At 44.0% G+C, this 12,957-nt stretch overlaps 1 protein-coding gene across 10 annotated transcripts in view; it reads right to left on the reverse strand.

The window, feature by feature from the left end:
* Positions 1-254: 254 nt before the first annotated feature.
* TANC2 (tetratricopeptide repeat, ankyrin repeat and coiled-coil containing 2) overlaps positions 255-12,957 on the reverse strand; it is a 532,732-nt gene continuing 520,029 nt past the window's right edge. For all 10 annotated transcript variants that reach the window (XM_056548533.1, XM_056548535.1, XM_056548534.1 and 7 more), the window contains 3 exons: positions 12,761-12,907; positions 8,491-8,591; positions 255-8,365 (listed from right to left, as the gene is read on the reverse strand). In XM_056548533.1, the coding sequence (XP_056404508.1) occupies positions 6,445-8,365; positions 8,491-8,591; positions 12,761-12,907 (2,169 nt within the window). In that variant the 3' untranslated portion in view covers positions 255-6,444. The remainder of the gene's footprint in view (positions 8,366-8,490; positions 8,592-12,760; positions 12,908-12,957) is intronic.

Below are 12,957 nucleotides of genomic sequence, written 5' to 3' on the forward strand. Positions count from 1 at the left end.
CCATATTCTGCTTTTTTTTTTTTAATGTGCCCCCCCCCCCCCTCTCTACAGGCTCCATCTCTAATAGCAAATATTTCCTGATCTTTGCTCCAAGGTGGATGTATCTGCTATTGTGCGCCCCATACACTGCACATACAAGGGGAGATCCTGCTCCTCTACATCTCTCTTTCAAATAATTTTTCACCGTATAAGACGCACTTTTTCTTCCCCAAAACTGGGGGGGGGGGGGGAAAGTCGGTGCGTCTTATACGGCGAATACACCCCTATCGCGGCGGTCCCTGCGGCCATCAACGGCCGGGACCCGCGGCTAATACAGGACATCACCGATCGCGGTGATGCCCTGTATTAACCCTTCAGACGCGGCGATCAAAGCTGACCGCCGCGTCTGAAGGGAAAGTGACACTAACCCGGCTGTTCAGTCGGGCTGTTCGGGACCGCCGCGATTTCACCGCGGCGGCCCCGAACAGCCCGACTGAATAGCCTGGTTAGTGCTTACAGGACACCGGGAGGGACCTTACCTGCCTCCTCGGTGTTTTCTCCGTTCAGGGATCCCCTGTATGGCCGGCGCTCTCCTTCCTCGTCATCACGTACGTGCATCAGTGTGTGTAACGACGTGATGGCGGCGACAGAGAGCGAGGATACCCGGCCGGCAGCAGAGGCGTTCCGGAGCGATGGGGACACGGCGACAGCGATGGAGCGACATCCAGGGCAGCGGTGACGGGTCCGGAGAGGCGGGGACACGTGAGTATTACCTCCTATGCAGTGGTCTTGAATCTGTGGACCTCCAGATGTTGCAAAACTACAACTCCCAGCATGCCCGGACAGCCGTCCGCAGGTTGAAGACCACTATTGGGTTCAAAATCTTTAATTTTTTTGATTTTGCACCTAAAAATAGGGTGCGTCTTATACGCCAGTGCGTCCTATAGGGCGAAAAATACAGTGCTTTGAGAATTATCAGCATGGAGGACAATATAGAGCAGTGTTGCTGTTAATTCAGCCTCGGTTATATATTACACTAGAAGCAGCATCTCTCTGTATCTGTTCCCTCTTCCCTAACACTTTTCATTAACTTCTAGCAGCTGTAACTTGATCTTCAAGTGAAGTCATAAGGCATTCTGATGTAATAGGATCTATTACAAAGTTTCTTATTACCATGTATACATAAATGGTAAAAAATTTTTAAAATTGACTAAACTCTTTAGGTACAGGGGTGGGCGGGACATTTATCAATGAGCAGTGTCACTCATTGTGTCTTTTTAGGTGTCTTTTTTTTTTTTGGTGGAACATTTTCAGATGTTGTCTATTGTTCGTGCACCGTGGAGCGAAAAATGCAGTGGACACTAATTTATTACCTGCGCACGGTTTGTTTACGCTGTCAAACTTTGCGCAATGCTGACATTTTTTAAGTAAATATAGAACATCAAGGAGCACACGTACCAGCCACCTGCAGACTCCTGCAGCCAGACTACTACTAAATTAACCTCCAAATGTATGCTCCCCCATGCATATTTATAATAATTCATTGGCTCCAGTGTGTTTATAATAATTAATTGGCCCCAGTGTGTTTATAATAATTCATTGGCCCCAGCGTGCTTATCCTTATTCCCCCCAGTGCCCTTATTTCTCCTCCCACTGTCTGCTCCTCATCTTCTTGGAGCAGGGCAGCAGCGGGACATGTCGGGAACGGGCGGCAATGAATGAATGAAGCAGACATGTCCCGCATGTAGGCTTCATTCATTCACCGCTGCCGCCGCTCCACATGTCCCCGCTGCTGTCCTGCTCCTAGTGCAATCAGCGCACCGCCTCTCTGATGCTCATCTCAGTCAGGTACAGAGATGAGCAGCAGAGAATAATAGAATATTATTATAAACACACTGGGGCCAATGAATTTTTATAAATATGCATGGGGGGGGGGCATACATTTGGGGGTCAAAGTAAAAAATCCCGCCGGGAGCCCTGAATGGCTCCTCTGTGTCGGCCATTCAGGGCTCCCGGCGGGAGATTTCAAAATGAAAGTTTACACAGTAGTATGTACATTGCAGGGGAGCACAGTATGCCGTCTGCTCCCCTGCAGTATAACTGCTGATTGCATTGGGTCCCAGAAGTGAGACCTGGTGCAATCAATCCCTTGCCCTGTACTACTACCCCCAACATGGAACAGACTCTGGCCGCTGGCAGCTGGGGGAATTACTACTCCCTTCATGGAAATGAGTCTGTTCCATGATGGGAGTAGTAGTAGTCCCTCAGCACTACAAGAGTCTGCTGATATCACCTCTTCTGAGCATGCTCAGAAGTAATAACAGTTCAGAAACGGATATTATAAACCGGGGGCAAACTGATGACATTAAAGGTTCATCCGTTTGCCATAGACATGTTACATTAATAATATCCATTTCTATTCCATTATTTTTGACGGGAGAGAAAATACTGCATGCACCGTCCTTTCTCCCATAAAAAAAAAAAAAAAAAAAACGAAACAGGAAGCAAACGTGTGCGAACGGGTGATAAAGGATTGTAAAAAAATCCCATTGACATCAATGGGATTATTTTACAGCTGTTTGCAACCCGTTCAAAAATTATCAAACGGATTGCAGAACGGTCATTTATTAATGGATGCAGAAGGCCGTGTGAACAAGCCCTAAGAATTCCACTGTATGTGCAGGGAGGGAGAAGGAGGTACGGCTGTATGCAGCAGAGCTGAGTGTGTGAACAGCAGAGCTGAGTGTGTGATCACGTGTATGCAGCAGAGCTGAGTGTGATTGTGTGTATGCAGCAGAGCTGAGTGTGTGATCAGGTGTATGTAGCAGAGTTGAGTGTGTGCGTGGTAATGCTTACACAATCACACATTCATCTCTGCTCCATACACATGTTGCACACTAATTTCTAGTACATAGACATGATCACACACTCAGCTGCTCTGGTACATGTACACAGTGTTTACCAACCAGGGTGCCTCCAGCTTTTGCAAAACTGCAACTCCCAGCATGCCAAGTTTTGCAACACTCCAACACTTGGTGGCATTCTGATAAACACTGATATAAAGGTAAAGGGACAGATTGTTCAGCAAAATTACATATTTTTTAAACCCAGACATTCTGAGTACTTTATAAAGATTTATGATTTTACTAATTGTGCAGTTTTGTTCGGCACACACTGCTGCCCCGGCACTTCTAGCAATGTGAGCAGTGTACAGCGGGGAAATGCCTCAGCTCTGTGAAGTGTGAGGTAGAGCCAAGGGACGTTTCTATATTTGCGCAAAATTTATCAAAAGGATGTGCACAACTTTTGTAAATTTTGAGCAAGAGTGTAAATTAGACAAGCAGTGTAAAGGGGTAGATTTGTGTCTACAATAGACGCCTAATGATAAATGTTCCCCAGTGACATAATAATAATAATTCCCACAATAGCTAGAAGCTGCCCACAAAAAGCAGATATAGCTGAGAAAAGCCATTGGCAGCAAAACTTTTCCTCTGCTACAGGGCAGGGGTAGCATTCTGCAAAACCCATTCATATGGCTGACCACTCAAGTGCACAGGGATAGCCTGAGTCCCTCACATTCACTTCCTATTCTGGTTCACAGTGGAGTCCTTACTTGGGACCCTTTCTATGGCACACCTTTCTTTAACCAGGCATATGGACTGTGGTTCTTAAGACAAGTAGCTGTTTTCAATCTTGCAAAAATATCCACTGCAACAGTGATGAAAAATGCCAATATCTGTGTGAGTAACAAAAAATAAGTAACAAATGTCAGGGAGCTAAATTAGGAATCCTTATAATCATGTTTTGGCGCATTCCCTTGCAACCATACAATTACTTGACAAGTTATTTCCTATTACAATTAAACACATTTTGTCTTTCCTCCCGCTAATTTGTTCATGGAGCATGGAAATTAGACCCATAAAGCCTTGAAACTGAAGTGGTTTAGGTATTAGATCTTCCTTCTGGTAAAAAGTGTCATGGAGACGTGGCCCTGCAGTAAATATACCTCAGAACACTTAAGCCCTTCTTGTTAAGCCTCTCATTACAGGCAACCAAGAACGGTTAGGAGAACCTGCTGCTGTCTGTGGGAAGGTAACTAGACACCTGAGAACAGTGGTGTTTGCAAGCAGAAAACCATGGTAGGATAGTTGTTGTGTCTGCTTCGTGAAGATGGCTGCATATGGTGCTTTCATTCATTTGTATATGCATCTGGTTGGGGTGGAATTCTACACTGAAACAATCCACTACATTTGTCTGTCTAGGTCATGTTCACCTATCCTCAGACACCAGGCTGCTGCTAAATTTCAGGATCCTGCTTCACAAACCTCTATCTAATAAACTAGGTGTATGTATATAACATTTCTTAACTTGTGTCGCATATTACCCTTTTCTGACCTCTATAACTTAATTCGTTTCATCTACAGTAGTGCTCTCCAACCTAGTCCTTAAGGCCCACCAACATTCCAGGTTTTTTCCATTACTCTATTGGAATAGAACAGGGAAAAAATAAAAATCCTTGACTGTAAGTGAGCCTTAAGGGTAAGGCTGGGGACCTCTGATCTACAGATGTGCAGGTGAGTTGTAGCCCTTCTTTGGGATTCAAGGAGCTATTCTGGAATTGCATATTTGTTTTTGCTTACGGTGTTTCCCCCATGCAAAATGAATGCTGTATTTTAATACTTCAGACTTTTTATCGGAGAAGGGGTGTTTCAAATTTTTTATAAGTATTTGAACACCCCCCCCCCCCCAACACATACTAATGTATTGCAGCATAATTTTATTTTGCCAATTAACTACTACTACATCCTACTTCTGACAGTATGTAATAACAGCACAATCATGGTAAATGTGAATGCAATCACTAGCATTGACGACAAACCAATGGCCCCCTGCGATTGCTTTGTGGGGGAGAAAATGGGTGACAAAGGGTTACAACAGCCTAGATCAACCCTGTGATTTTAGAGGGTCAATAGGTTGAATCTGAGTTACATGCAATCCTCGGCTCTACAGTCAGACAGCTTTACTGACAAATCACTTTACATTGCCATCTTCTGACCCCTATAACTCTATTTTTGTGCCTGAAGTCTTAATAATTATTTTCTGTGCACTTAGTGCCATTTTCAGATAAATGTGAATGTGTTTTTTTTAATCCATGTTTTCTGAAAGGTAGACAAAAAAAACAGCAATTCTCACATGCTACGAAAGATAGTCAGTGTCAGAAGTACTAAGATGGCAGGCTTAGAAGCCTTCAGTAGGCTCCCAGCTGCCATTTTACCACTAAAATCCCTGCAACTGCAAGCCAGGAGGCTGCCACCCACTTTGTAACCAAGAAGATACCATGTTCGCTACTCACTGTGGCATCTAGGAAGTTAATAGAAGGGATTAGAGTTATCTCTGATTCTGGCCACTGACAGTGAGTGTCCGCTATAACAAATAGTAGGCTCTACCCTATACTCTACCCTATACGCACTACAGACCAGGTGACTCTTCCTTGACACAGATGCCAAGGAGTAAAGGATCGAGCAGTTGGAATTTAACATGCCTGTGCCTTCTGATCTTTAGATACATAAGCTGCTGCCAGGGGTGTCTGGCAGTTGCTTACTCCCCCCTCCCTATTCAGAAAACAGCACAAGAAAGTGCAAGTGTATGGGGGGGGCAGGTGGTCGGGCGGTCAGGACAAATAGCTGTTGGTCACTGACTATCTCAATTGTACGGTCAGCTGACAGAATTAATATAGCAGGATAAGCTATATAATGACTTATTCGCATGATTTGCTACATCATCAGATATACTTAGCTTAGCTTATCTACAGATTTAAAGACTATGGTTTGTGAAGCAAGACCCAGTAAAAAAAGTATTTAAAAAATTTAAAAATCACACTACATGTACACATACAGTAAAAAGTCTGTTTGGGAGCAATTACATGTATGTTTAATGTTGCAATGCGGTTATGTGTAGAGCCCTTTGTTTACCAGATCCTTATTGTGCTGCAAGTGGCCTTAGATTTGTGTTTCCCTGTTCCCACATGCAGGGTAATAAGCAAGCCTCAAGCACATTATCTGCTGAAGTGTTATCACATGGAGGGGAAAAAATAAAAACATGGTCTCGCTCCAACTAGGATTATAGGGCCCAGGGCTGTGGGAATATCCTAGTGACCTAAGTGCAATTACTCAATTAAAATTAAAATATAAAATCCCAAGTAAATTGGGCAGTTGAGAAAGCAAAGTGTCCATAAACATAGTCTGGGGATCCAAACTGTTCAATGCTAAACATAGCACAACCTAATGTACTAAAAGACCAGCTCTACCCAATAAGATGGGTCGGAAAAGAACACTAAAGGATGGGGATCGGGAGAAAAGTCTGATACCTTAAGAAGAGTAGCTCAATTACTGGGTTTTTGAGGGAGGTATACATACAGTGAAGGAAAAGAGTTGTATGGGAAAAGGGATGGGAAAATATAAAGTCCTACACATTAGACTCCACAAAGGGTCTCTTTGGTTTGATGGGCGAAGTTTGGCCCTGCCGAGAGTCCCGAGACAGCTGCCTGTACAGGTTGTCCTGGTAAGCCTGTGCAACTGGCAGTGTTCTGGCCACCTTGACATCAGGATAGGAGGAGGCCTGTGTGACTCTCTCCAGTATGTCCCCTCGAGAGCCATTAGCCAGCACACCATGTGGACCATAGTAGTCGTCTTCAAGCAGATGCCCATTCTGTGCATTGTTTGTTTTGTTATAAAAGGCGATGTTGCTGATAGAGGAAGGGGGGCTGAAGGATTCTTGTTGGGGCAAGATGCCAGGAGATGTGGGACTGAGAACAGTGTCAACAGAGGAGACAGCCCATGTCCGACTCTGCTGATGATGATGGGGATACTGTTGAGTCCGTGCTGTCTTGTCAATTATACCCATGAATGGGGTCGTCCTAGAGCGTGTTGGTTCACTGGGGTAACTTCCTTGGGGCGGGGACACAGGAGACAGCTCATCGCAGAGTCGCTCATAAGCTGGCTTAAGTGGGATCTCCATTTGTTGTATAGAGGCAGATGGTCGAAAAGTGGCAGAGAGGCTGGAAGAGGACGAAATACTGTTGCTAGATGGAGAAAAACGAAGTCCTACACTTTGTGAGTGTAACAGTGGCCTTGGAGTAGGTGGGTGAGGCTTGATTTCCACAGGATTAATACTCACAGGCCTTCTTATAAGATGGGAAACATCTGGTGAACCAAGTTGGCTGGGTTGGCGCTCAAGATCCAGCTTGGTGTGACATACTGGATAATAGGATGCAGACTGACTACGCCCAATTTGAGGAGTCTGGTTATATCTCATGCCACCTCGATAAGCTGAAGTTGGCCGCTGGGGTATATCCTCCTTGGCAATGCCACCATGCTGGCAAATGGCTCCGGCACTCAAACTGGCCTGTACATGCTGCATTGGACGTCCATCAGCTATAAGACCACCAAGGGAAGCTTGATATACTAATCGGCTTTGACTCATCTCTCCAGAGGATGTCTGGTATTTACTTGCCATACCATGTGCCACCTGTCCATATGTACCCCCAGGAATTACGGCACTAGAATGCACTGCAGAACTGGGTTGGTTGCTACGTACAATTTGTGCCTTAGCTGGCTGTAATCTGTGTGCAGGTTGTGGAACTGCAGTGGGAAGCTGTGACATTTGGAAAGACCTCTGAGATATTTTGGAGAGTGGAGATTTTGGTCTTCCAGGATGTTGACTTACACATGGCTCTTGCTGATACCTAACTGGGGAACCAGATTGTTGTCTATACATACCAATACTTTCACTAGGAGGGCTAGCTCTATATTGAGGAGCCCTTCGTAATGGTGAAGGGGGTGGACTAGGGTAGTCCATTACCTGGCCTCCTACAGGAGGTGGACTAAAGCGGTAGGAAGAACTCTGATGAGCAGGGGATGTTTGAGGGGGACTAGGGCGATAGTGAGAGTTCTGATGTGTTGGAGAGAGGGATGGAGAAGTGGATTGATAGCCTTGCCGTGTAGGAGAGCCAACAGAGCTGCTTGATCTAAAGTCAAATACTTGGTGTGAGCCTGACATATAAGCAGAATCCCGATGTGCAGGAGATTGTGGAGGACTTTGCATGCCTGAAAGGCCCTGACATTGTCTTCCTTCACTCTGTAATCCTACAGGAACATTGTCTAAGTCTTGTTCCAAATACTCTTCTTCATAGATGTCTTCCTGTGTAGAATCAATGTCCTCATTTTGTACTTCTGGCTCAGGTTCATCTTGAAGCTCCTGCGCTTCCTCCTCTTGCTGGACTTGTCTGCATTCCTCTTCCACTCTCATAAGAAGCCGCTGGATTTCTCGATTGTTAGGGCAGAGCTGGATTGCTTCGTTCAGATCTTCCAAAGCTTCTGTAAATTGTCTTTAAGAAAAATGAGAATAGAAAACATTTTTATCAGACAAAAGCCTGGAAGGAGTGAACATACATTTAATCAAAGCAAAATGTGCTTTGGGGGGGGGGGGGGGGGGGAGATCCAATAGACTCACCTGCTACTCCGTTTGGCTCTGGCTCGAGCATAGAAAGCCTCATATGACTTTGGTTTCAACTCCAGAGCCTTAGTGGCAAATTCCTCTGCCATTCCAAAGTCCTGCAACATCAAACATGTGTAGTGAGGTCAAAGTTTTTTTTCCAAAAAAAGAAAGTGAAAAAAAAAAAAAGAAAACACCAGTAGCTGCACACAAGGAAATGCAAATCAAGAGAGAATAGGGAAAATAATAACAAAATAGTTTATATTACTTTGAAAAAGGAAAAAGGTATTCTGATGTATACCGGGGGTGTACCCATGGATGGCCATTCACCTGAGTAGATTCATTGGGGGACATTTAGCAATGATTTTACCCCTTGCGTCTTTTTTGGTGGAACATTTTCAGATGTTGTCTATTGTTCGTGCACCGTGCGACACTAATTTATTACCTGCACAAGGTTTGTTTACACTGTCAAACTTTGCGCATTGACGACATTTTTAATGCAAATATAGAACATCAAGGAGTACACGTACCAGCCGCCTGCAGATTCCTGCAGCCAGACTACTACTACTCTCATCATGGAACAGACTCCTTTCCATGATGGGGGTAGTAGTTCCCTGATTATGGGAGTCTGCAGGTGGCTAGGGAAGCTACATTAGTGTTTGTACTACTACCCCCATCATGGAACAGAATCCGATGCGATCAGCAGTTATAAAGCAGGGGAGCGGGCGGCATGCTGCGCTCCCCTGCAAAGTACAACTTTTATTTTGAAATCCCCCGCCGGGAGCCCTGAATGGCTGGCACCGAGCCATTCAGGGCTCCCGGCGGGGTTTTTAAACTACTACTTTGACCCAAAACCCTCCGTTGGGTACGGAGATGAGCAGCAGAGAATAATAGACATTTCCCTGGGGTGCGCTGATTGCGCTAGGAGCAGGGCAGCAGCGGGGACATGTCGGTGAGCGGTGAATGAATGAATGAATGAAGCCTACATGCGGGAAATGTTGGCTTCATTCATTCACCGCCACCAGTTCCCGACATGTCCTGCTGCCCTGCTCCAAGAAGGTGAGGAGCAGGCAGCGAGAGCCCTGAATGGCTCCTCTGTGTTGGCCATTCAGAGCTCCCGGTGGGGGATTTCAAAATGAAAGTTTACACAGTAGTATGTACATCGCAGGAGAGCGCAGCATGCCAACCGCTCCCATGCTTTATAAATGCTGATCGCATTGTGTCTCAGAAGTGAGACCCGGTGCAATCAATCCCTTATCCCCTGTACTACTACCCCCAACATGGAACAGTCTCTGTTCCATGATGGGGGTAGTAGTACAAACACTAATGTAGCCTCCCCAGCCAACAGCAGCTGGGGGAATTACTACTCCCATCATGAGAATGAGTCTGTTCCATGATGAGAGTAGTAGTAGTCCCTCAGCACTGCAGGAGTCTCCTGAGCATGCTCAGAAGTAATAACAGTTCAGAAATGGATATTAAAAACCGGGGGCAAACGGATGACATTAACGGCTCATCCGTTTGCCATAGACTTCAATGTTAAATTTAAAATATCCGTTTGTTATTTTTCACAGGAGAAAAAATACTGCATGCACCGTCTTTTCTCCCGTCATAAAAAACGATGCAGGAAGCAAACGTGTGCAAACGGGTGATAAAGGATTGTAAAAAAAAAAAAACAATGACATGAATGGGATTATTTAACAGCTGTTTGCAGTGTTTACCAACCAGGGTGCCTCCAGCTTTTGCAAAACTGCTACTCCCAGCATACCAAGTTTTGCAACACTCCACTCCAACACTTGGTGGCATTCACGTTGGTAAACACTCATATAGAGGTAAGGGGACAGACTGTTCAGCAAAATTATATATTTTTAAACCCAAACATCCTGAGTACTTTATAAAGATTTATGATTTTACTACTGTGCAGAGTTTTGTTCGGCGAACACTGCTGCTCCAGCACTTCTAGCTACGTGAGCAGTGTACAGCGGGAAAATGCCACAGCTCTGTGAAGTGTGAGGTAGAGAAGGAGTGCACGGTAGAACAAGGGGGGGGGGGCTTTCTATATTGGCACAAAATTTATCAAAGGACGTGCACAACGTTTGTAAATTTTGACCAAGAGTGTAAATTAGACAAGCAGTGTAAAGGGGTAGATCTGTGTCTACAATAGACCCCTAATGATAAATCCTCCCCATTGTAACCTATTAGTGACTATGTTAAGTTAATTCCCCAAATATATGTATATTTTTTTGTTTGCCAGACTCAATAACATGGTAAACTACGCTTTGAAATCCTAAAAAAAATAAGTGTTCTATGGTAAAGTAAAAGTACCTACAGTGGTATATGTCAAAATACCATGATGTAACCTTAAAACATGATGCATGGATGGACAATATATTTATTTGTGAAGGGATTGTTTTTTTGCAGGATTATTGGAAATTATTTGTTTCCAGAATAAAACATTTTGCAAGGAAACATTTTTTTTTCCACTATACATTGCTCTTTTGACCACTTGCGATCCTTTGACCACTATTCTAAAACACTGCAGTATATGTTTAATGCTATTAATCATGTCCGTTGAGGTAGTGGGAAGGACATTTAAGTGAACTATCAGGCAGAAACTACTTTTATACTATGACATGTTGCTATCCTGCAGTGGTTAGATGAATAAAGCAAATAATATATATTCTGTGTAAGCTGACTATACATTGATATCTGTGGATTTCGCTTATGATCATAATGTATTACACATGCATATCACTTGTTGCTGTGCACCTGGAACTGCAGAGGCCCACATACAAGGCTCAGTCAAAGTGCTTTGTGCTGTAAGGATTAGGGTGGGTTCACACTACGTTTTCTCCCATACAGGAGCGCATACGGCAGGGGAGAGCTAAAACCTCGCGCTCCCGTATGTTACCGTATGCGCTCCCGTATGTCATTCATTTCAATGAGCCGACCGGAGTGAAACGTACGGTCCGGTCGGCTCATTTTTGCGCCGTATGCGCTTTTACAACCGGACCTCAAACCGTGGTTGACCACAGTTTTAGGTTCGGTTGTAAAAGCGCATACGGCGCAAAAATGAGCCGACCGGACCGAACGTTTCACTCCGGTCGGCTCATTGAAATGAATGACATACGGGAGCGCATACGGGAGCGCGAGGTTTTAGCTCCCCCCTGCCGTATGCGCTCCCGTATGGGAGAAAACGTAGTGTGAACCCAGCCTTACACAGACAGACAACTCCGGGGCCGGCCTCTAACACTATTTACACATATACACTAATTCACATATTTTTACACGTTAGCCTACAATTAATAAATGCAATGTGTATAAGCAAGGTGCATGATCACATAAAGTGCAAGGTGTGCATGAATGGATGGGTGCAATGTGGCAATGTATGAATGAAGGACATCATGCCAAGAGGTGAATGAATGGCAAGGACAAAAAGGCAATGTGTAAATGACATTTTTTACATTGCTTTTCGTTCACGCTACTTCTTGGCATGCTGTACTTCATTTATACATTCATGATAATGAATGGTAGGGACGAGGTGTGACCATGCCTATAAGAGCCATAGCATTCAGGTGGTAATAATTTAACAGCTTACTGTCCATTGGCTGGATCTAATATACATGTCATATTCTTCTGGGAGGACACAACCCCTCGACAAAGGTTTTCTCTGAAACTCCACGCTGGGGTGGTGTCACTACGGTGTTCGGCTGCCTTGTGATATTAGTATGTTTTTTTTTTGTTTTTTTTATTGTTGTCATGTTATGATTTGTTTATTATGCATATTTTGACCTGTGATAGCTGCTACACTTGAGATATGTCTTATGCTGTGTGTATGTGTGAAAATTCCACCTTCTTAGGCATTTACTGCGAGACACAGAGTGTCACCCTGCTGTTTTATCCCCCTTTGGGTGAAATACCTCCAATTTTATAAGTAATACACTGACCAATAAATGACATTTTTGTATTATTCAAGGTTTTGTGATGAATCCAGTTTATGTATGCTATGCTTTAGGAGTTAATATAGTAAGAAGTATATGAGGTAATTTTTAGTTTGCATACCCAGTTACTGTATATGACATATAATTTATATCAATTGTTTGCTTATATTTAGAATTTTAAAGGTAACTCCACTAAAATACATAATTCCGCTTTAGGTTTCCAAGCAGATAGCTGATTCACCTGCGCTGTCAGTAACTCAAGTCTGTTTACTGTTCCAACAATAATGTTCTACTGTTTTGGAATAGACATTGAGATGTAATATTTGTGTATCAAAAAAGGAAGTACTCACGTTCATCTTCCGTCGACATCGGGACAGGTTGAGTAATAGGGACACCTTCAGTTCTCGAAAAGTCTTTAGATCTTCTCCAAAGCCCTCTCGAGGAAACTTCTTCATGGCATACTGGTATCTCTGTGCAGCTTCTTTTACTTTCCCTTTCTGAGGGAGTAAAGGGATTCGATCTCACAAACATTATGTTCTCTATAAAT

This window comes from Hyla sarda, chromosome 12 (genome assembly GCF_029499605.1).
Source record: "Hyla sarda isolate aHylSar1 chromosome 12, aHylSar1.hap1, whole genome shotgun sequence".
Lineage (NCBI taxonomy): Eukaryota > Metazoa > Chordata > Amphibia > Anura > Hylidae > Hyla > Hyla sarda.